The following is a 23,688-nucleotide window of genomic DNA, read 5'->3' on the forward strand; positions in this document are numbered from 1 at the left end:
GTCGTCGTCGTCAAGCTGCGTTGCTGGTGATGATGCAGTCCGGCTCGTGTGTGCTCCGGCGGTAGGGTGCCTCTTCCCCTGGTAGGGAGTGAGCGTCGTGCTCGTCCTTGGCCCCCTCAAAGAGACCAAAAGCAGCAGATTAAGCTGGGAGCGACCAGCAAGGCTCTGGCGCAGGGGCAGAGACGGACCTGGCTCATATGGGCCTGGACGATGATGCAGAGGGGATATTGACTACATCTGCAAAGGTACAGCATCGTGAACAGAGCACAAGACAGTGATATGCGTCTCGACTACAACCTAAAACAGATATATAGAGTCATTAAACCAAAGCAGACCATGACATAGACAAGCATGCAGCCTCAAACGACCACCAAGCGCAGCGCAGAACAGTATACAGCGAAGCAAGACACACTCAAACAGAGAAAAGTCCAAAAAGAATCAAGAAAGAAAGGAAACAGTCGTGCGAGTCGGCGAACCCCTGACAGGACAGGACACTTAGTTAAAGAGCCACTTTTGAAGCTTCTTCTCCAGGTGCTTCTTATTGACTGGCTTTGTGAGGTAGTCATCCATGCCAGCTGCCAAGCACTTTTCGCGATCGCCACTGACAGCTGAAGCCGTAAGTGCAATAACCGGGATATTACGCATATGCACATTCGGTGACTGGCGAATAAGTCTTGTCGCTTCGTAGCCATCCATCAATGGCATATGACAGTCCATCAGCACCAAGTCAAATGACGCCCGCTCATCCACAGCATCAACCGCAGCACGTCCATTCATGACCGTCACGCAACTGTATCCAAGCTTACGTAACAAGGACATGGCAATCTTGCAGTTGATTTCATTGTCCTCAGCCAGTAGGATAGTCTTGTCCTTGTAATTTTGCGTTGTTGCTGATGAATTCTGCTCAGACCGTCTCGCTGTTTGCGAACTACCAGCAGATGCACCATCTGAGCGATTCTCTTTTCGGGCATCACGATGACGATTAGTAAACGAAGAATAGGCTCGTAAGCTCATGTCTGGCAGGGCTGTAAGATCGTCGTCAGGTAACGCTTCTGTGCGAGGACTCATCATGACTTCGGAATCGCTCGACTCTGTCTCTGTTCCAGGTTGGTAGTCTGGGCCATGCTGATGAGTCGACTTGAGTGTTGTGGAAGACATGGTCGACAAGGAGCGATGGCTGAAACTTGGCCGCTGACTCATGATTGGACGCTCTGGGTTGTCAAAAGACTCATTGTGCTTGATTTGTGGCGGGTAGATGCCGTCGTCATTTTCAGAGGTGCGTCTTGAATCCGTTGCGACTGAGGCAGGCTGACGTTCATCCAGATTGAGCAGTTCATTCAACCTTGCATTGAAGTACAGCTCAGGATCAGCTCCGTTTGAACTATCAGTATTTGAAGAAGTTCTCGTAGAGTCCGTCTTGCGATGTGACGCTTGACTTGACTCTGCTGCTTGCTTCATCAACGCTTTGCTGCTGCTCTTATCAAACGGCAAGATGACCCAGAACGTGGTCCCATGGTTGATTTTGGATTCCACGCCAATTTCGCCATCCATGAGCTTCGTCAGCTGCTTGCAAATACTGAGGCCAAGGCCTGTGCCACCAAATTTGCGACCAGCATCACCCTGAGCAAAAGGGCGAAAGAGATTCGCAATGGTCTTGTCTGTCATGCCGGTTCCTGTATCGCTGACTGAGAATTTGATGCGAATTTGTGTCGGTGAGCCTCCGTCCATGCGTTCTACACTCAGCGCGACAGACCCATGTTGTGTAAATTTGATGGCATTTGACAGCAAATTTGTGAGGATTTGGCGTACACGTCCGCGGTCGCCCCACAGGTAGAATGGTCCTGGGTCAATATGCACCTTGAGGCCAAGTCCCTTCTTTGAGGTCATGAAGGAGAGCATGGTCTCGACATCTTTAATCATTTGCGTCATCTCAAACGGTTGCTTTGTGATTTGCAGCTTGCCGGCCTCAATCTTGCTAAAGTCGAGCACATCGTTGATGACTGTGAGCAGAGCATCGGCCGACGTGCGAATGCTGTTGGCGTAGTCTCTCTGTTCACGGTCAAGTTCTGTGTCGAGCAGCAAATCAACCATACCAATGACCCCTGCAATGGGCGTTCGAATCTCATGTGACGTTGTCGCCAAAAATTCTCCCTTGAGTCTGCTTCCCTCCTTTGCAGTGCTTTCGCAGCTAATGAGACGTTGGTTCTCCAATTCTGTTAGACGGAGTGACTCTGCATTATCCTTTGCTGTTGATGCCATCACGTACAAGTCATGTACATCAAAGCTGAATACTGTTCTGTTCTTGCGAAGCTTAAAGATGCTGGCCTTAACCCATCGATACGCGCCGTCGCTTCCTCGGAGCCGATGCGCATGTGCCGCGCTGGTCGTCTCATCTGCAAGTGCAATGTTGTCGAGGTCCAACTCCTTTTTGAAGTGCGGCAAGTCTTCCGGATGTATGCTGCTGAGGTAGTCGGCTTCCCTTTCCTGTGAGCCAGAGAAGCGAAGGAATGCCTTGTTGTGGAAGACGTCCAGCTCTGTATATTGCGCAACAAGCTAGTGTTAGTGACAGGTCATGCGGGAGATTGGGCTATACCATAGGCATCTTGTCGAATAGTGTCCGGTAATCTGTCGCGAGCTCTGAATGCATGACAATGACCATGAACATCGGCTCTCCATCATCGCCATCGACAAGAGAGAGTCTGTATTCGTGATTCTCTGCTTTGACAACCTCGTGAAGGGCTTCATCCGTTGTCTTGGCCTTGACTAATTGCTCAAATTGTTCCACCGATACATGGAGTCCTGTTGCCTTCCAATCTCTGCACTTGTGGCCAATAAGACGTTCTGCTGTTGCATTGGCATAGTAGATACTCAGGTCGCGCTTGAGGAGTATCGTTGGAGTCGGCACATTGCGCAGACACGCCTCGAATACGTTTGGCATGGTGCTGGCACGTATCGAGGCTGAGGCCTGTACGACGGCAGGCCGCTTTGACGCTGAGTCCCGGAGCGGCAAGACCACCTGGCGTACGAACTCGTCACCCGGTTATGGTGTCCTGAGAGGTGGACTGCGAGGCACCAGCGCAGAGGCGTGCTTGGCCTCGTTGCCTCTTCGCGACTCGGGTGCACGGAGCCAATAACGGCAGGGAAGGAAGGCCTTCTTGCTGCTTGGCCGGTCGATGTGGCGCCTGTAGCAGAGACGTAAGACAGCCACTGTGCGCTGTGGCCCTGGTCTATAGCGTTGCGCCTCTATGCTCGAGTTGCTGGTTCGTGCTGCTGCTGCTGTGTCGATGATTTCATCCAGTCGCAACCCTAACCCCAGCGCAGTCGACGTCACTCAGAACACGCGGCCACAAGAAGTCTGGACCTCTACCCGCTCTAGCCCTTCCTCATGCTTCATGTCCTGCTGCTGTTCCTGCTTCAGGTCTTCCTCTCCTCCCAGGCAGCTGAAGGTCTGAGTCGCCTGACAGCCAACCCATCATCACTGCCGAGCGAGGCGGGCTTGCACTGTCCGGTGTTGGCTTTGTCAGCTTCAGCTACGCTAGCAACACGACGTCCTGCTTCTGTATTCATTTGTCATGTGAACCATCAGAGACTTGATGAAGGTTCATGCTTGCTACCCGAACCAGGTCTAGCAAACGAAAACTATCTATCTGTTGGTTGGCTTGCCCGTACAATGGCAAGCAAGTAGTCTGGTGACGAGCAGATTGCTAGTATGTCCCCGGCCTCTTGATGAATCGCAAGAGAGTGGATCATTCATCCGACAAGCTCGAGGAGTAGTGTACATATAGCATGATTTGTTCGTGAGTCCACTCAATTAGGAGTAGGCCCGACAAACAGACTAAGGCCCCTCAGTCTCGTTTCACACTGCATCCAGCACCATGCCAGTGAACGTCTCTTGCCCATCTGCAGTCAGAATCCAGCGCTAGCGTCAGGCAGCTGTAGCCTGTAGCCTGTTGGACGCTCAACCTCACCTCTAATACTGCATGTCGCCTGGCCAATCACGATGCCGGCAGCAGATCGTGCGGATATTCACGGCGACAGAGACCAAAACAGCTCGCCCGCCCACCACAACACCAGCTACATTGCCTTGAGACGCTCCCTTTCTTCCTCATCCAAAGAGCCAGTCCACGGTGACGAACCCTGCTTTGCTCCGCTCCATATAAAACTGGCCCCTGCCCTCTTCCTGCATATTGCACTCTCGCTCTTCATCTTTGCAATGCTCGTTGCTTTGCTCCCCTTCCTCTCAAGTGGCATGGCCACGGTCGCTTTTGCTCAGCGCCCCTCGCATATGCCTGCTGCATCGCAATCTGCCCAACAAGGTCTTGAAACCATCGAGTATGGTCTCTATCCGTCGACTACGGGAGACTACCTGCGTGATGTCGTACCCGTCTCGGTGCATTCACACAATGATTACTGGCGTGATATTCCACTCATCACGGCCCTCTCCTATGGATGCTCCTCTATTGAGGCTGACGTTTGGCTTGTCAATGGCACACTCTACATCGGTCATGATGTCGCCTCTTTGAGGCCCAACCGTACATTCTCGTCCCTTTACATCAACCCGCTCGTCACCATACTTGATCAGAAGAATCCAAGCAACAGCTTCACAGCATACGCAAAGTCAAACTTCAGCTACACAGAGTCGAATGGTGTATTCGATACTTCAGCTGCTTTGTCGCTCAACTTGTTGGTGGACGTCAAAACCAACGGAGCAGAAACATGGCCCTATGTTGTTGCCGCACTCGAGCCGCTGCGCCAACGCGGCTACCTCTCTTACGTGAACGCGTCAGATACGAATGTGAATTCCCGGCAAGTGACAGTCATTGGTACTGGCAACACGCCTCTCAACTATCTCCTCGCTCGCCCAAACCGAGACTATTTCTTCGATGCACCTCTTGCTGCTCTCAATAGTACATTCAAGCCGACCCTGTCGCCTCTCGCAAGTATGTCCTTCCGCGCCAATATCGGTTGGACAGGTGTCCAGGCCATCACCAGTGCTCAGGAAACAAAGATGAAACAATATATTGACCAGGCACGCTCAATGGGCCTCAAATCGCGCATGTGGGAGAGTCCCTTGCGGCCGGTCTTTGCAAGAAACGCTGTTTGGCTGAAGCAGATTCAATTGGGCCTTGACTACTTGAATGCAGACGATCTCGAGGCTGCTTCTGGGATATAGAGAGATGACTGTGTTGTATACCTCCATCTGATATATAAGCTTTTGTATTCAACTCTGCGACCCCTTTTAGCTCGACACTCTGTACAAAGGCACCTTGCGCTTTCCTATCTCGACGGGCTCGACACCTGCGCCGTGACTTGCGGCTATGGAAGTTGCTGCTCGCGATTTGGATACTAGCGCAATAGCAGCCAACCAAACTACAGCTGCTGAGCAGCATAAAGCAGGCGATGTCCTGGCAAAAGTACTTTCCCGCACAATCTGTACAGCTTCTGACTACAATAGCATATCGATGCGCCATACCTAGTCTACGCCTTTATTGTACGTGCTAGGGCCTCAATCAGCTGGCTAACAAGCAGGCCTGCTTTCTTGGCTACATCACAGCCGTCATTGCCCTGCGCCGCCGGCCCCTGTCGCACAAGAGGTTGAAGGACAATATCTTCCTTGCTGGTGCTGCGCTCGCAGTTGCAGGCACATGCAACTTGAGTACGTTCTTCCATACTGTTCTCCGACTAACAGGCAGCTGCAAACGTCGTTGTGCATTGGTCGGTACAAGTCACTGAGCATCGCGACCGCTTCAGGTACAGTAAAAGCGCACTCTCCATCTTGGCACTCCTGATACCATTCCTTTGCATTTTTGCAGCTTTCCACATCTGCATCGGTGCAGACGCCGATCGCAGCAAAGTAAGAATGATTCTGCGCATCGCTATTGGAGGGTTCCTGGCTGGTCTTGGCCACATCTTCGTCGAGCTCATCAATCTGCAAACTGTCTCCAATGTGGATGTGAGGGTCACGCAATGTCATTACTGCTATGCGGCGTTGTTTTCCTGCTTCGGTAGCATGCTGGCCATGGCTGCCATCTTTCGTTTGCGATACCAGTGGGCTGCGCAATGGTTTTATTTACTGGCTCTGTGCTTTGCTTCAACTGTTGTGACCATCGGTGTCGAGGCCATCTTTCTGGATGGTTTAGTGATCCGATACACTGCACAAACCATGCATCAGCGTCAACAACATCATAGGTTTGCACTGGTCCAGGTCCTTCTACTGATTGTGGTCAGTCTCAACAATCGCCGATCATACTGACAATAGGCATCGTCAACGTGTGTGGCCATCATGTTGTACGTCGGCATCTCCATCATACGACGTGCACAAGCAAAGAGCAGAGCCAAGCAGGTCTCTCTTGCAGCAGTCTTCTTTGATACCCAAGGACACGTCCTTATCAACATGGTAAGAATCACCCTTCACTCAACAAGCTAACAAAAGCATGATGGAGGCTTGCCTACGCAGGAGATGACTGCCAGTTTCATGGAGTTCTCCATCGCCGATGTCTTTGATGCTTCATCGCCAGTGTTCAGATGGATGTTCAAGGCGTCGACGAACTGGCATCTTATTGCTCCCATGCTGACTCGCATGAAGATTCATTTGGCAAGCTGTTCAGACATCCAGCACAACTCATCGCGAGAGACTTTCTCCATTTACTTTCGCGAGTTGTTTTGTTGTGGTGCACAGCAACTTGCAGAGAAAATGGGCATTCCATTGCGCCATATGGGTGTGTGCTTCGATAAGATTGCGCAGACTGGTGGACGCAAGCGATCCTCATCGATGGATATCGAGCGTACAAGTGTCAATTCCCGAACAGGCCAAGTCATATTTCTTGTGCGACATGTTGAAGAGCGGGATGTTGAGCGTTTCGTGGCGAATGGCTTTCGTTTTGCCAATCCAGTCAACGTTGCAGCCAGTATTTGTGCATCGCTTTGTTTGACAAAGGATCAGGTCATTGAACATCTTCGCATCATGTCGCATTACAAGCCCCTCGTGCCACAATGGCGACCAGGCCTGCATGTCGGCTGTTTCGGTGTGCAGGCGAGTCTGGTTGGTGGTTTCAAGATTCTTGTGCCGCATGAAGATCGTACGTGCTTGCCTGTTGCTTTTGTGCAGGATCATATGCTACGCGAGGAGTGTCTCGCATTTGTCAGGAAGCACTATGGCAAATCCGTGCGCGAGGTCTTGCTGCATTGCGATTCAGATTCTGCTGCATTGGACATGGAGATCAAAGCCTTCCGATCGCGTTTGATGCATGCCCTCAACCGACTACAAGATTTGGTGAGAGACTTGGACTTTGATGATGCCTACCTCTTGCCAGAACTTATTCGTTTGGAGACCAAGAATCGAGGAACGACGCAGCTGCTTCTGTTCAAGTATGCAATCCCCATTCATGCTCTCAAACTGTGCAAGCAGCTAGAATTCATCCCGTTTGCCATGTTCAACCTCTTTCAGCAAGTACATGGTCCAGAATTGCAGACAAGCTTCATGCGAAGCTTGCACACAGAATTTACGCCCATTTTTGACTTGTTGAGTGCCGGCACCAACAATCTGAGTGTGCGTACAATGGAAAGTGGCAATCGCAGCATGACGGCACGACAAGTGTCCCGCATGTTTGAAGGTGTCATGGTTCAGGAAGCCATTGAGATGCGTATCGATACGGAAGAAAAGGACGAAGATGTCTCATTGACAGCAACATTTGCAGATGATGCACACGGTGCCCATCGAGCTGGTCTTGAAAAGCAAATCTGGGTGCTGGAGAATTACCCAGAGCTACCAGAGATAAAAGGGTCTCCTCTGGCAGCACAGCATCGTCCGTTCGGCGCACGGCCAGCGAAACAGCAGCCTCAGGTGACATCTGCAGCAGTGGCCGGTGAAGTGGAAGTCTTGACCTGGGCAGAAGTGGCTCTGCGCACACGGCCCAACATGACTGGCTTGCCGTATTAGTTGTTCTGTGTCTGTTCAAGCCCAGACTAGCATCTCCTAGCGTTCAGCTGCACAAGTATCGTAGCTTCAGTCATACTCCGTGGCGTGGTCCATTTGTCAGCTCCATCTGCAGTCCAAAGTCGACGACATCATCGCCTCTCTCACCACACAGAAACAGAGCAAAGCTGGCGCAGAGACTCGCCCACCTAACAAGAGCCTTCACCACCTCCGTACGACAAATGGCTCCCATCAAGGCAGAATACGACTACCTCGTCATTGGCGGCGGATCCGGCGGTTTGGCTTCTGCTCGACGTGCAGCCGGTTTGTATGGCGCAAAAGTGGCCATTGTCGAAGGAAGCGGCCGGCTCGGCGGTACGTGTGTCAACGTTGGTTGTGTCCCCAAGAAGGTCATGTGGAATACGGCAGACATGTCGGAGAAGCTCAAGGAGGCACGCGAGTATGGATTTGATATTTCCCGCAATGCCGACTTTGACTGGCCGTACTTGAAGCAGAAGAGGGATGCTTACATCAAGCGTCTGAATGGTATCTACGAGAAGAACCTCAACAACGACAAGGTTGAATGGATCTCCGGCTATGCTTCGTTCACCGCGCCCAACGAAGTCGAGGTGAAGATGCACGACGGCAGCGGCACCAACACTTACAGAGCCAAGAAGATTCTGATTGCTGTAGGAGGAGCACCAGCCAAACCCGAGGGAATTGAAGGTGCCGAGCTCGGTATTGACTCGGATGGCTTCTTTGACATTGAAAAGCAGCCAAAAAAGGTACTCATTGTCGGTGCCGGCTACATTGCTGTCGAGTTTGCCGGTATATTCAACGCGCTGGGCACAGAGACACACATGTTTATCCGTCACGACAAGTTCCTGCGGCCATTTGACCCAATGGTGCAAGACACCATCATGGAGACGTACGAGAAGGATGGCATCCACATTCACCGCAAGACCTCTGCCACAAAGCTTGAAAAGACTGGGGAAGGTATCAAAGTGTCGTACAAATCTTCAGAGGGCGAAAAGTCAGACACATTTGATACTGTCATCTGGGCTATTGGACGCAAGCCAGAGACTGACCGCCTCAATTTACGAAATGCAGGTGTAGAAACGGCAGAGTCGAAGCACGTCAAGGCGGATGAGTATCAAAACACCAACGTAGAGAACATCTATTCGCTTGGTGATGTTGTCGGCAAGGTGGAGCTCACACCTGTTGCCATTGCTGCTGGCCGAAAGCTTGCTGACCGTTTGTTTGGCGGCAAGAAGGACGCTAAGCTCGACTACAACACTATCCCGTCTGTCATCTTTGCGCATCCCGAGGTGGGCAACATCGGCTTGACGGAGCCCGAAGCAGAGAAGAAGTATGGCAAGGAGAACCTCAAGGTCTACACATCTTCCTTCACAGCGATGTACTATGCGATGCTCGAGCACAAGGCGCCTACCAAGTACAAGCTCATCTGCCAGGGCAAGGACGAGAAGGTGGTTGGCTTGCACATCATTGGCACCGGCTCGAGCGAGATCCTGCAGGGCTTCGGCGTTGCCATCAAGATGGGCGCAACCAAGGCCGACCTTGACAGCTGTGTGGCTATCCACCCGACATCTGCGGAAGAGCTGGTTACGCTGAAGTAGCGCGTAGAACAAGACTATAGACACTATGCTGAGTACCGAAGGCCTACTGATAGGCTACTATATCTTGTGCTCATCGAAAAGCAGAAAACCAAATTTGAGCTTCAACCACCACGGCCAACAACCACAGACTCCTGTAGCAGCGTCGCAAGAGGCAGGCAGGCAGTCAGGGCAGACAGAGAAGGCGGCAATCAGAGCGCAAACAACAGAGATCATGACGGAGAGCCTGCGGTAGCACAACAGACTCTCAGACACGCTCAATCTCACTCCAAAATCGGGCCCCACACGCGTAGTCATAAGGGCCATCCAGTATGAGTGAGCCTGCACCGGCGTGGCAGCAATCCATGGCATCGCTGAGTCCCGATGAGCTGCTTGCATCCATGATTCAAGATGCAGACGCGCAAGAAGCCGAGCTCGCGACCGAGTTCCCCGGACTCGTCCCACAGCAAGGACGGCAGCCAGCGACATCAGCAACTGGGCCAACACTCGGAAACCTGCCTCTAGGCAGTACGAGCTCCATCTTTGCCGATGACGACGAGTATTCGTCCTGGTCAAGCAACGCTGTCCACGACTGGCGCACCAATACTGTTGCGGAGATGCCCACGCTCTCACAGCCAGATCCCATGGTTGTGTCGCCAGAAGGGCTCTCCAACGCACCGCAAGACAGGAGACATACACATCCGTTCCTCATGTTTGACCCTTCGAATGTGACGCGCATCGCAACGCCGCTCAACGAGGAGGAAGAGACGCCGAACTTGAGCTACCACAGTCTACAGCCAGATCGACCGCTCTATCACAAGAGTCGCAGCGAGAGCGAGTTCTCTGCGCACTCGGCTGCATCTACCCACGAGACCGGGCCAGAGTCGCTGCATGCGATGTATCAGGGCAGTCATTATGAAGATGAGAATTTTCGCATGCCTGTCTCTCCTCGCCAGTCGCCTGAACATCACTCGCATGATCATACGTTTAGCCCTGCCGAATTGTTCCTTCTCGGCATCAGCGGTCGTGAGTCTGTCTTTGCATCTGGTGCATCAACGCCATCGATTGCAACAACCGGTACTGGCACTACAACCCCTGCACGTGTTCCCAACAGCGCTTCGCCCGTTCCTGGTCATCATGGCGGCCATCAACCAAGCAAGTTTGGACACATGGTCATCACTGCTCAGGGTAAACGGGTTCATCAATGTTACCATTGCGACAAGCAATTTACAACAAGTGGTCATTTAGCAAGGCACTGTCGCATACACACTGGTGAACGCAAATTCACTTGCCCAGTCGAGAGCTGTGGTGCACCTTTCTCAAGAAGAGATAACTGCACAACGCACCTCAAAAAGCACTTTGTCACTAAGAACATGACTTCCTATGATTTGGACGTGGCAACAGCCAATTTGCTAGTGCACTATCAAAATCTCCTCAAGGAGCAACATATGGACTCGCAAGACACGCATCTCTCGCGAGACGAGCCTGTACGACCTGGGCTAGAGCGCAATACAAGTTCAGGCACCTCTGGTAAGGCTGACTCTGCGAGTCTTTCGCCTGCTTTGCAACCGCAGCACGAACCCATCGGCTCAGACCGCCTTGTACGGCGTCGTGCAAGTCTACACAGTCCACTGATTCGTAGTGCACGCTCCAACTCATCCAGATCGACGGATGATTTGCTTCTTGGCTTACAACGTCATAATCATCATGCACACACGCTCTCTGCGCATCATCATGCGCATGTCGCTGCATCATCACCTGCATCCTCAGCGAGTCCCGGTGGTCCGCATTTACCGCATCATCATCAACAAGCACATCCAAAAGCAGCCCACGTTCAAGCTGGTGGCGTACGGAAACCACTTGTTGCTGAGCGTGGGAGTGGTGTGCGCTCTAGATCGTTGTCTCGAGCGAATTCACGAACAGGTTGGTCGGCCGTGTCGACGCCTGCGAAGGAGGAAGAGTTGAGCTCCATCATGATGCAACCACCTGAAGCAGAAGCCGTGATGATTTCCACAATCGAGGCTGTGGAGGATATTGTATCTGCCAAGGGACTCCAGGTACCGAGCGATACGAGCGACTTTGATGCCTTCTTTGCACATTCCTCAATGGCAGGGGAATCGCCATCAGCTGGCTTGATGGAGAGTGGCGCGTCATTTGCTGACTTCGTGCTCATGGAAGACCAACCCGTACCACGAGCGTGAAGTATCCTGAATTCTTGCACATAGTCTTTCAAATAGATACAAAGTCGTTTTGGTAAAAAAGTGTATTGACTAAACTCGATGAGGATGCAGCCTGCTACAAAACAAAAAGACCTGAGAAACCTGTATGCAAAAGGTAGCAACCTTTCCTTTGGATGCTCCGTGCGCTCGCTGTAACAGAAAAAGAGATTGAAGGTAGAAAGAAAACAGACATTTTTTGTAATGGTCGTCATCTCCCCTTGAGATTGATGGTACAAGACACCACTAGCTTGGGTTATCGTCCAGACTAGAGTGCGAGTTGTTGAATGGCCCGCTCACCATGCAAGTTGAGGTAGAAGGAGCCATGCACGCGCCAGTGGAACACGGCCACAGCAGACATGCGAGATGCAATGCCCTCCACTTCGGTACGGCAGGCTTGCCAAGTTTGCCAAGACAGCTGACACGGTGAATGCACACCATTCTTGATCTGGCTCGTCAATGCATGCGTCACAAGGCTAGAGAAGAGAAGTGATAAGCGCGAGGCGAGCATGAGGCGAATCGCAGACTCCGGTGCAAGTTGTTTCATCAACCAAGTCTCGGCAAATGTCAAGGTCGAGTCTCTTGGCAATGCCATAGCAACGCATGCATCAGCACGACGCGCAAGGTACATCGCAAGAGATGGAATTGCCGCTTGCCAGCGCGATACACCCAGTGCAACCCGTTCAGCAGCCACTAACGCCCATAGATCCTGCTTGAGCGCCGGCATTGCAGAGTCGGGCAATTTGAGCATTTGCTTTGCCAGCAACACGACAATCATGAGGTCTGTGACTTCTGCTGCATCTTTGCCCATTGCTTGCAAGCGACCGTGGTCGAATGTGAAGGTGGGAATGACGTCTGCCTTGATCACGGCACGCTGTGTCATGGCCACAAATCCAGTCGCAAAATTCGCGCGAGGATCCAATTTCGTGTCGGTGTGAATAGAGGAGAACCACTGTAGTGCGTCGTCTTGCTTGAGGGAGCCAGAGTAGAACTTGCGCTTGAACCACATTTGCTCAAATTCAACAGCCGTGTCGAGGAGGTAGCCACGTAGTGTGCGGAGCTGGTGGTTTGCAATATCGAGCTTCATGACTTCGAGGACATCAAAGGTGCATCGCAGTGCATTGACAAATTCCGTGGAGGTGCTAGAGACGGCAAGCTTTGCACTGATACCATCGACAGCATCATCCCGCATAGGCGCACAGTGTTTCTTCATGATGCACGAGAGACTCCTTGCAAATGCAGCTGCGCTGAATGTGCCGAGTGACAAGCCGCGCAAAACGAGATCCGTATCAAAGATGGACGCGACTTGCTCCTTGTCTTCTTGTGGAACAAGCGATAGCAGGATATTGCGGACCTCACGCAGCATGAGCGCTACACGTGTTTGCGATAGCTTTTCCCGTGGAAAGCGGTCAAACTTCTCAAGCTCTTTTGCGATGGACCGCCAATATCTGTCTGAATCATGACGCTTCTTGGCACCACGCTCACCATCCGTATTGGGACGAAATTGCAAGTTTGGGTCATGCACAATGTCATGTCGTAGTTGTGCATTCTTGAGAATCTCATCAAGTTCCAACTCACGCAAGGTTTGTTGAGAGATGGGAGGGTGGTGTGAGACTTTATCGCGTGAACGCTTGCTGGAGCGCGACGCAGGCTCACTCGATGCGCGGAGAAGATGACGTAGTGCGAGGGTGCGATGGTTGGATGGCAAGAGTGGCTCAGAGAGAGCACGTACACGCTGTCCCGGTATACGCTTGATGACGGGACGTAAAGTCATGCCGAGATTGCAGAGAGGAGGCAGTGTAGCAAAAGCGTTGAGTTCGGCAATGACACGCGTCAGCTTGGGTGGTATGGCAGCAGCAGTAGCTGCAGCATGTTCACCTGCGACTGAAGCATCTGGATGTCGCTGTTGCTCGTCACATGCTGGCTTGTTTTGCTCAGGATGATGCTGCTGGGAAGACTCTCTGCGCATACGTTTCATGTGACCATCTTGCTGCAGGACATGATCAAAGTAAGCAGAGGAGCGCTTTCCTGGTGAGGGGCAATTGGCTGTCTCATAGGTACACTCTCCAACGAGAGCAGGACTCGCTGCGCGTGAACTACTGCCAGTATAGTGTTCTGCTGTAGGCTGCGGTGGTGTCTGTGTACTTGCTGCATGTAGAGAGCGCGCAGTACAGGTACTCTCCTTCTTCACAACCGTCAAACGAGACAGTGCTGCTGCTGTTGCGTCGTAGTCGTGTAGGGGTACATTGACAGGCTTTTGGTCGAAGGTACTGCTGTGTTGATCGTCGCGTTCGCTCTGCTGCTGCTCAATGGTCGATGCACGTCGGTCCATGGCTGCGCTTGTGTGTAGGTTGAGTGGATTGTAGCGCGTTGACTCTTTGAAGGAAGATGAGCGTTGTCGATAGATGAGCACTCTCTCTGACCGATGCAGTTGTTGTAGGTAGAGACACTGGCTGTCCCTGGTCTATCTATCGCACTTGCTTGCTTTGTCTCTTCGTTTGTCTGGCAAAGAGAGAGGGCGGGTGGCCTAGAGGGTGTACTTGGTTGCTGCGACAGACAAGCTGACTGACTCTGTGTGTGCGTAGAATAGTGATGGAAGACCTTTGTCGCTAGATGTCGATACCCAGGTATCAACTGAGAGAGAAACCGTGCTCTTGAGTTGTCGATGTAGCTCCTGTGGGTGTATGCTTGCTTGCTTGAGCACGTCGCGACAAATAGAAAAGGGTACGAAGCTTTGCGAGAGGAAGAAGCAGAAGGACAGACAAGCAGGAGAGAACGAGAGAGAGACAAGAAAGCCCAGATAGAAGCAGCAGATGGACACGCGACGCCGGGTCGATGGAGGGAAGGGGAGATGGGAGGGTGTGTGCGGCCTGTGTGCGTTATGTATCGGATGGCGGAGGAGGAGGCCTGGGTGACTTAAACAAAGTCAAGTGGGCAGGGCCGCCTGCAGTCGCAGTATGAGCAGCAGAGGACATGCTGAGACCTGTGTGCGTGAGCTGCTGTGCTTGCCTGGTGTGTGTGGGTGTGTCTCTGTGTGTGCTGCTCTTACATTTTCTGCTCTCCAGCCGCCTGCCCGCCGCCGCCGCCTTGTTCTTTGTGTGTCAAGAGCCAGGTCACCAGGCCGTGATGCAGTGTTCCAGAGACAGCAGGGCTCTGTCTGATTGTCTCTCTCCCTCGTCGTCCCTTAGTCTGTCGCCGTCTGTGTCATTTACTCCGAGACCAGCCACGACCAGAGATCCACTTTTATGACCTCCAGGCGCCCTTAATTGGGGCCCAGCAACCCGGACATGCAAGAGACCATACAGCCAGGGTTTTGCTCAAGTGCGCCAGTCTTAGGCTGACCTACTGTGCACATAGACTGGCTTGCGAGCACAGGCCTGACGCCCAGAGACACGTTTGAGACATACTAGAAACATTTCGCTCGAAGCAGCCATATGGACCTGACTCGCAGGCCAGGCAGGCCCAAGCTACACTGAAACAGGACTAGTACTGCTCACTACTAATTGTGCGAGTGTACTCCCGCTCTATACCTCATCTAGTAACCGTCGATCTCGCAAGTTGGCCATAGATCTCATCTTCCAATGCTTCCTTCGTGCCTGCAGGCTGCTGTCCTTGGACCTTCATGTCGTCGCCCTTTAAGAGTCGTGCTGCCCAAAATGCAAAATACTTCCTGGCCCTCAATTTAATACCTGTCCACTCTTCAGGCACAACGCACGAGCTCGCTTGGCGATAGATCTGCTATGAGATCTAGCACTCTTGTCGGCAAATGAATAGTACACAGCTAGGTCACAGACCATCGTTCGATGGATCGTCACAGTCGAGAACATTCATACCTTGTCTGTGCTCGTGTCGACACCAACGTTGCGTATACAGATGCCACCCCGATCGCTAAAGATTAAGGCATGCATGTAATTTTCTCCGGTACAGGTCAAAAGGCAGGCCTATACTGTGTGAATCAGTGTGATATGTACCAAAGTCTTGTACTGGATATCATGGATCGTGAAACGATGCCGGATGGAACAAGGGATTACGTTAGCAACTTAGCATAGTATCCCGTCATAGTCGTCGCTCTTGCATGCACCCTGACCACCAGGGCCAAAGTGCAAGTGAACGAACCTTAAGCTTAAAGGCTTAAAACACACAAAAACGGTCATCATGACATCCTCGTTCATGGTCCCAAGAAAAGAGCATCCGCCAAGGGCACAAGAGAATAGCCAGAACACCCAACTTGTTCGATCGACCCCCTTACTTCTGCAAGACCATTATATTGAGAGGATGTCGTGCCACGAACAATAGCCAGGGCCATGGTTTCAAGCTCAAACATCGTGTCTGAGCAACGACTTGCTTTGTCAAACTGGTAGCGTGCGTGGCAAACTTCGGGGGCTCGAGCGAGAGATATGCACAGAGTCCTGCGTGATCAAGGCTAACCAGAAGAGTCATGGTGCTCACTGACCGTTGTCTGACACATCCGTGCACCGTGGTTAGCAAATTCCGGCAGTGTCAGTGTGTCGGTGTCAAGTGCGTCAACCGAAAGAAGCCAGACTCTGTACCACAGTATTAGTACCGTCATCACGCTCAGCTGAACGGAAATGGCGTCATGAGTCATGAACTGCCCCAGATTGCGGATAGTGGTAGTCAGTAGCTGTACCAAAGAAGCAGAACTCGGCTGTGGCGCCGAGCAAGGTGAGACAAATTGTGAAATCTTCCCTGACAGGACTTGACCACTTAAGCTTGGGTCTCGCTGGAAACACTGTAGAACCACATCATTGTAAACTCGACTTTGGCAGATGTCACGATCCTCAGGAATGATTAAATTCAATGCCTGACACCATCTTTAGCACCTCGGAGACTCGGAGTATAAGGAATATGATTTGACATGTGGGCCTCATGCCGGCGAAAGCAGACAGTCGATCCGCCAGCATCAGTATGGGCTTCAGGGACAACGGGCCGTCATCACTTCTATACTCAGCAGAGTCAGCACTGTTAGCAGTGTGTTTCAGCTGCTGGCTTGCGAGCGTTTCAGGCAGTACTCCGCCCAAGACATACCAGACGGCCTGTCTGAGAACGGCGTCGTGCAAGCTGGACAGCACATGTACAACGACTGCCATAGTCCATGACTGTGGCAAAGCAGACTGCCAAGGTATAGTCCAAGGAAGATCGCGCTCATTCCGGCGCGCGTCTCGACCTGTTAAGACTAATGCATTTGCACCGGGACCTTTTTTTTCGTGAAAACGCCTGGGCTGCTGGGCATAGAATTACTTGGACGGTGGCCGCAAGCAGCCATAACTTCCATAAGAAGCCGAAAATAGATCCAGCGGGTACGTGCGAGACACTGTAATTCTTGGCCCTCGTATTGTGTGTATAGAGTACGTGTGCCCTTAATAGGATTGTATACACCGTCACGAGCAAAGTAGACAACTATCTGCCGCTGAGTCTCAGAGCTTGGTCCGGCACTTGATGCAAGCTGAGCAGGTCGAGCCTTGTAGCGAGCTCAGAGTGCGAGCATGAACGGCGAAGCAAGCAAGAGCCGAGTATATAGAAGCACATTGTGGGCCAGAAGTGCAATGCCAACACAACATGAGTGACAGAGTCTGAGGATGTAGCAACGAACAGCACAACAGAAAAAGCAAAACACCCAACTGCAACACGCCAATCGCCACAGCTTGAACCAGTGCTCTCTACACGCATCTGCCGCAGCTCAGGCAATAGCTGCAAAGCTCAATACTGCACATGTCACTCTTGAAGCGGAAGCAAACAAAGCTTCTCACTTGCTACTACTGTAATCAGCAAACGGGTCGTGCATCGTCGGCCGCTCGCATCGAAGCATGGACGTGCCCACTCTGTGAAGCCCTGAATGTACTCGACTCCCAGGGCAATATCGCCGATACGATACCGGAAAAGTATCAGCGGCACACGACACGGCCTCTTGCTCATCGGCCAAAGCAAGCGCCTGATTTACAGTCGCCATTCTGCGCAACTTGCAGCAGCAATCAGGCACTATTGACCAAGACTCTTGCGTCTTACTTGCCGGATGAGTCAGATAAAGACTATGCACTTTATGAGTCTGCCTTGCCAGCATACAAGGCATCGCTTGAAGAACGCTTTCCACCCTTTTGCGCAAGCTGTGCACCTGCCCTACAAGCCCGTCTGGAACGCAACAACTATGTAGCCAAGTCGATTGCATTGGGTGGATGGCTCAGTGGTAGAATAGACCAGCAGAGCCATGTGTCCTGGCTCGGTCATGCAACTTGGCTCGTGCGTGGGATTTGCTTCTGGACCGTCCATGCTGCTGTTTTGATCTGGTGTCTATGTGAAGCAGTGTCACGGCCAATACAGTCTGATCTCTCGTGGCCCATGATCATGGTGTGCTTATGTCTGGGAGCGTTTTGGAATCCACAAGCAATCGCTCATCAGCAATTCCCTCGTCTCAAAGTACACGGCAAATCAGAATACCTGCAACTCCAACTCTCCATGTTTGTTCTTCGTTTTGCGGCTTTTATCATTCTGCCGAGACTAGCAGTCGTGAGTCCATTACGGACACGATTTGGTATGCTGGGAGTGGTTCTTTCGCTGCTTCATGCATGGTTGTCCACACAGCTCGTATGGCTGGAACGACCCACAGTGGCTCGACTGACAGACACGTCCACGAAGCTACGAGATATGCTGCCTGCTGAACCAGACTTTGACTTGGCAGCACCGATTCGAGAGAGTCCGTTTCAAGTCCCTGTTGCGCGCCATCAATCTAGCAAAGAATATATTGAGGTCGCAGCAGACGACGATGAGGAGGAGGATTCGATGGATTGGCAACCTTCGCCGCCTGCATCTCGTGCGAGTCCATTTGCATCTACGTTTGCGCCTGCAAGTGAGGCTCATTCCGTTTTTGGCACTTCAGCATTCACTCGACGTCTTCCTACGGAAACATCAGAGAAGTCAAGGGATACAACGCTGCTTGCACCACAACGGTTGTTTGCACCAGAACAGCCGACCGGTCTGGAGTCCCTATTCCATGCAGCTGTGCGACTTGAAGATGAGCCGTTGCTTGTACGGAGTTTGAGGCAAGTCCGGCGGTCTCCTCTGCCGTTGCTGATGGTGGTCACGTCATTGGCTGCCTTAGGTGGGAGTGTGTGCTTGGTTCTACGGTGGTATATGCGGTGTCTGCTGCTGTATGGTGTGAGTGGGCTTGGCCTGGTGCATCGCGCTCGGTGTCAAATGGAGCCTGATGATGGCGGAAGAAGGGGAAGAACACGGAGGACGACGATGACATGGCATAAATAGTCAGTACTGACTGCTGACTACAAGTGATGAGACCATGACAGGCACAAGTAATTACCTACTAAATCCCCCTCGCGTCTCAAATTCTCCTCGAACGCGAAATTCAGAAATTAGAAATCAGTCAAGAGCAGCAGCAACTTCCTCTTCTACCCACCACCACCCTCCATCCACCCATCCTACATCCTACCTCACCATCATGTTTGTCCTGTATGTCCATCCTCCCTCACAAAGCACTTTCTAACACCCAGCAAACGCGATGGCAGACGTGAGCGCGTCCAGTTCGACAAAATCACATCACGCGTCCAGCGTCTCTGCTACGGCCTCGATGCAGAGCACGTCTACGCAGAGCAAATCACCCAAAAAGTACCTCATCCACGCGTCTTGCATCGATTACTAACGCGTCACAGGTCATTTCGGGTGTCTACAAGGGCGTCACAACCATTGAGCTCGACAATCTCGCCGCAGAGACCGCCGCGTACATGACCACGCACCACCCAGACTACGCTATCCTTGCTGCGCGTATTGCTGTATCCAACCTGCACAAGCAGACAAAAAAGAGCTTCTCGGCAGTGGTCCACGACCTCTACACCTACATCAACCCTAAGAATGACAAGCCCAGTCCCATGATCAGTGACCATGTCTACAAGACTGTCATGGCGCACAAGGACGAGCTCGACAGTGCCATCATCTACGATCGCGATTTCGCGTACCAGTACTTTGGCTTCAAGACGCTCGAGCGTTCTTATTTGTTGCGTATCGATGGTGCTGTTGCAGAGAGACCGCAGCACATGATCATGCGTGTCGCTGTTGGCATTCATGGTGATGACATTGAAAAGGCCATTGAGACATACAACCTCATGTCTTCCAAGCACTTCACACACGCATCGCCTACCCTCTTCAACGCCGGTACGCCCAACCCACAACTCTCGTCTTGCTTCCTTGTCACAATGAAGGATGACTCGATCGATGGCATCTACGACACACTCAAAACGTGTGCCATGATCTCTAAGACAGCCGGTGGCATTGGTCTCAATGTCCACTGCATCCGTGCAACAGGCAGTTACATTGCCGGTACAAATGGTACATCCAACGGCATCATCCCCATGCTGCGTGTCTTCAACAACACTGCCAGGTATGTCGACCAAGGTGGCAACAAGCGTCCAGGTGCCTTTGCTATTTACATTGAGCCATGGCACGCAGACATCTTTGGCTTCCTTGACTTGCGCAAGAACCACGGCAAGGAAGAGGTCCGCGCACGCGACTTGTTCTATGCTCTCTGGATCCCTGATCTCTTCATGAAGCGTGTGGAGGAGAATGGCGAGTGGTCGCTCATGTGCCCCAACGAATGTCCTGGTATGCACGAGGTGTATGGCGATGAATTTGAAGCCTTGTACACCAAGTACGAGAAGGCCGGCAAGGTCATGAAGACCATCAAGGCACAGAAGCTGTGGTACGCTATTCTCGAGGCGCAAACTGAGACGGGCAATCCCTTCATGCTGTACAAGGACGCCTGCAACCGCAAGTCGAACCAGAAGAACCTCGGTACCATCAAGTGCAGCAACTTGTGTACCGAGATTGTCGAGTACTCGGCACCCGATGAGGTGGCTGTCTGCAATCTCGCCTCCATTGCCTTGCCCACCTTCATCGACATGCGCGCAGAAACACCCGTCTACGACTTCAAGAAGCTCCACGATGTCGCCAAGGTTGTTGCTCGCAACTTGAACAAGATCATCGACGTCAACTACTACCCAGTCATTGAAGCTGAGCGTTCCAACAAGCGTCACCGACCCATCGGTCTTGGTGTGCAAGGTCTCGCCGATGCCTTCTTGGCACTTAAGCTGCCATTCGACTCGCCCGAGGCCAAGGAGCTGAACATCCAAATCTTTGAGACCATCTACCACGGTGCTCTTGAAGCCTCGTGTGAGCTGGCACAAGAAGAGGGTCCATACTCTACCTACGAGGGCTCACCTGCCTCTCAGGGACTTTTGCAGTATGACTTGTGGAATGTCACACCCACCAAGCTCTGGGACTGGGCGACGCTCAAAGAGCAGATTGCAAAGCATGGTATCCGCAACTCCCTGTTGTGTGCACCGATGCCCACTGCGTCCACGTCACAGATTCTGGGTTTCAATGAATGCTTTGAGCCCTACACGAGCAACATTTACTCGCGTCGTGTCCTTGCCGGTGAGTTCCAGGTGGTGAACCCTTGGTTGCTCAAGGATCTCGTTGAGATGGGACTCTGGTCAGAGAATATGAAGAATCGCATCATTGCCGATGGTGGCTCTGTGCAAAACATCCCAAACATCCCTGCAGAGACGAAAGCCCTCTACAAGACTGTATGGGAGCTCTCTCAAAAAGTGGTGATCGATATGGCTGCTGACCGTGGTGCCTTTATTGATCAGTCGCAATCCCTCAACTTGCATCTCAAGGCGCCGACATTCGGTAAAATTACATCGATGCACTTTTATGGTTGGAAGAAGGGACTCAAGACGGGCATGTACTACCTGCGTACCATGGCTGCCTCAGCACCCATTCAATTCACTGTTGACAAGGAACAACTCGCCGTTGCCGATACGGCTGTTGCGAAACGTCGCGTGACACGCAAGTATGCCGCTCAAGAACAAGCCATGCCAGCAACTTTGCAAGCTGCCATGCCAGACTCACCGGAACTCGATACAAAAGAAACCGAAATGGTTGCTTCTAGCAGTGAAGATGAACCAGACACACCGGCAGTTGCAAGCACCCAAGCAACACCTGTCAAAGCTGCTCGTGTGCCTGTGGATCATGATGCAAAGAAAGCAGGCATGACGGAGGAAGAAGCCAATATCTACGATGACAAGGTTCTCACTTGCTCCATTGAGAACCGGGATGAGTGCGTCATGTGCGGCTCATAGACTTGCCGGAGTCTGCCATCTTGTCCTTTCATTGGAATTTTCTCTTGTACATTTAGAAGTGTGTTTATCGTCGTAGCAGAGCTATTCATCTTGTTTTGTGCCTCGTGTGTTGACTCCTATAAGCAGCCCTACAGAGTCAAGCTTGAATCTGAAGGGGCGATACCATCATCTTCAGATGACACAGAAAGCAAATTCATCACTGCATGGAAGCAGGAGTCAACGGATGTCACGAGCAAGGTACAGGCGACTTTCACAATTTGAGTCAGCAATTGGGAAGACTGGATGGTTCTGAAAAGTAACGAAGGATACTGGGAGACACACTATCTGTCGTACAAAAGGGTTCGGCTAAAGGTTTGAAAACTGCATCGTGCTGCGTCCTGCGACAGCGCAGTGACCACAAAAAGTGCATCCTGAACGTTTACGGGTGATTTCCATTAGATTGAAAGTCAAACCTCAGGTGAACGATTTATGGCGGGGTGGGATGTTGAATGATAAACCCAGTCGATTCATAGTGAGTGAAGTTCTTGGTGTCGATTCCCGAGCTTGTGTGCAAGATTTCTGGGAGCTGGTAATTGATGACGAATGGAGGATAAACGACATGGTCGGCCGACTTGATTGATACACCTTCGAAGGTGAAGTCCCGACATCCACTGTTTGCACGTTTCCCGTCGCTGCACAGAACCATGATTGAATTGGTCGGCCCTGATGCTGTTAGCAAAGTTTAAATTCCAGTAACACGTACATTGAGGATCGCGATTCTTGACAGTGGCCTTGAAGTTCTTGAAGTGAATGTGTTCAACGAGCACGCCCGTGTCAGGCATGTGGTCTGGCATCGGATCGAGATAGTCCTGACGGATGGCAATAGAAGTAAAGTTTGCTTCGTGCACAAGTATGTCTTCGAAAGTCACATTAGACCTGTGATTAGATTTGTCTCGGTCAAAGGTAGCGATTGCTTACACAAGTCCGAGCTCAAACTTTTTGGCTTTGATACGTGCACCGTGTTCAGGTCCAACCAATTCAATATTTTTGAAAACAACATTTTTAGCGACGTCGCCTAACGATACACTGCCAATAGAGAGTCCGTGCGAGTAGTAAATGGTCAGACACTCGAAGAGAGCCCCGTTAGTGCGCTTCAATGCGATAGCATCGTCGCCACTTTGGATAAAAGAGTTGCGAAGTCTGTCCATTAGCTTCAGTCTGACAAGACATCAAGAGCCTTACACGAAGTTGTCAACAGCAAGTTGAAACCCATCCGAATTACGAGACAGGGCCGGATACCCAAACTTGCTGGCGATAATCACATTACAATTCTCCATCTCGACATTCTTGCCAGAGATGTGCCAATTTGGAGCATTGGCCTGTATGACGTTGATACCATTCACCTTCAGCCCATCAACATCTGCAATGTCGATGGCTCTCCAGGATGACGGATTCTGGACGCCAGTGAAGTAAGCTTCGCCTCGCATATTGATGAGGCATCCTCCAGGGCCAGCTCCAGCAAAAATTGAATCTTTCCCGGCAGAATAATCAATGAATTTGGGTTTAATATTCGTAGAGTTGACATCCGGTGCGACAATTGTTCCCCGACAGCCCAAGAAAGACTTTTCAGCCATGACGAAATTCATAGGGCCCTTTGCGTCAAGATTGTCTAGGATGATGCATTTCTTTGGTTCGATTCCCTTTGTGCACCTGTCGTAGTCCGCCCACTCCTTAATGATGCAGCAATCTTTGTTTTCATCATATGGAGTAAAGTCGATGTAGGGAGATGGCTTGCAGTC

General features: G+C 51.6%; 9 protein-coding genes across 9 annotated transcripts; 6 read left to right on the forward strand and 3 right to left on the reverse strand.

The window, feature by feature from the left end:
* Nucleotides 1-240: 240 nt before the first annotated feature.
* On the reverse strand, nt 241-2,938 carry BCR37DRAFT_408403 (uncharacterized protein; the record flags this gene model as incomplete). The annotated part of the gene is made up of 2 exons (XM_040872143.1): nt 241-2,553; nt 2,594-2,938. 2 exons carry the CDS (start codon nt 2,936-2,938, stop codon nt 496-498), a joined length of 2,403 nt encoding a protein of 800 aa, XP_040725593.1. The 3' UTR covers nt 241-495.
* A 1,347-nt stretch (nt 2,939-4,285) lies between these two features.
* On the forward strand, nt 4,286-5,173 carry BCR37DRAFT_346768 (uncharacterized protein; the record flags this gene model as incomplete). The annotated part of the gene is made up of 1 exon (XM_040867719.1): nt 4,286-5,173. One exon carries the CDS (start codon nt 4,286-4,288, stop codon nt 5,171-5,173), a length of 888 nt encoding a protein of 295 aa, XP_040725594.1.
* A 364-nt stretch (nt 5,174-5,537) lies between these two features.
* Nucleotides 5,538-8,048, forward strand: BCR37DRAFT_290168 (uncharacterized protein). The gene is made up of 3 exons (XM_040866853.1): nt 5,538-6,223; nt 6,260-6,397; nt 6,434-8,048. Exons 1-3 carry the CDS (start codon nt 5,861-5,863, stop codon nt 7,937-7,939), a joined length of 2,007 nt encoding a protein of 668 aa, XP_040725595.1. The 5' UTR covers nt 5,538-5,860; the 3' UTR covers nt 7,940-8,048.
* A 64-nt stretch (nt 8,049-8,112) lies between these two features.
* BCR37DRAFT_346640 (glutathione reductase) lies at nt 8,113-9,552 on the forward strand (the record flags this gene model as incomplete). Its single annotated transcript, XM_040867708.1, has 1 exon — nt 8,113-9,552. A coding segment is annotated over one exon (1,440 nt), but the record flags the coding sequence as incomplete, so codon positions are not given.
* A 1,145-nt stretch (nt 9,553-10,697) lies between these two features.
* Nucleotides 10,698-10,886, forward strand: BCR37DRAFT_346379 (uncharacterized protein; the record flags this gene model as incomplete). The annotated part of the gene is made up of 1 exon (XM_040867681.1): nt 10,698-10,886. A coding segment is annotated over one exon (189 nt), but the record flags the coding sequence as incomplete, so codon positions are not given.
* A 985-nt stretch (nt 10,887-11,871) lies between these two features.
* Nucleotides 11,872-14,397, reverse strand: BCR37DRAFT_289867 (T-complex protein 11-domain-containing protein). Its single transcript, XM_040866850.1, has one exon. The coding sequence runs from the start codon at nt 14,074-14,076 to the stop codon at nt 12,013-12,015; it is 2,064 nt and encodes a 687-aa protein (XP_040725598.1). The 5' UTR covers nt 14,077-14,397; the 3' UTR covers nt 11,872-12,012.
* Nucleotides 14,398-17,223: 2,826 nt separating this feature from the next.
* On the forward strand, nt 17,224-19,147 carry BCR37DRAFT_289941 (Ima1 N-terminal domain-containing protein). The gene has a single exon (XM_040866851.1). It carries the CDS (start codon nt 17,475-17,477, stop codon nt 19,017-19,019), a length of 1,545 nt encoding a protein of 514 aa, XP_040725599.1. The 5' UTR covers nt 17,224-17,474; the 3' UTR covers nt 19,020-19,147.
* BCR37DRAFT_357022 (ribonucleoside-diphosphate reductase subunit large) lies at nt 19,128-22,383 on the forward strand. The gene is made up of 3 exons (XM_040868201.1): nt 19,128-19,223; nt 19,265-19,379; nt 19,424-22,383. Exons 1-3 carry the CDS (start codon nt 19,213-19,215, stop codon nt 21,908-21,910), a joined length of 2,613 nt encoding a protein of 870 aa, XP_040725600.1. The 5' UTR covers nt 19,128-19,212; the 3' UTR covers nt 21,911-22,383.
* A 33-nt stretch (nt 22,384-22,416) lies between these two features.
* Nucleotides 22,417-23,097, reverse strand: BCR37DRAFT_346622 (pectin lyase fold/virulence factor; the record flags this gene model as incomplete). Its single annotated transcript, XM_040867705.1, has 2 exons — nt 22,417-22,825; nt 22,868-23,097. The coding sequence occupies 2 exons, from the start codon at nt 23,095-23,097 to the stop codon at nt 22,417-22,419; spliced, it is 639 nt and encodes a 212-aa protein (XP_040725601.1).
* Nucleotides 23,098-23,688: the final 591 nt, after the last annotated feature.

This window comes from Protomyces lactucae-debilis, assembly GCF_002105105.1.
Source record: "Protomyces lactucae-debilis strain 12-1054 chromosome Unknown BCR37scaffold_8, whole genome shotgun sequence".
Lineage (NCBI taxonomy): Eukaryota > Fungi > Ascomycota > Taphrinomycetes > Taphrinales > Protomycetaceae > Protomyces > Protomyces lactucae-debilis.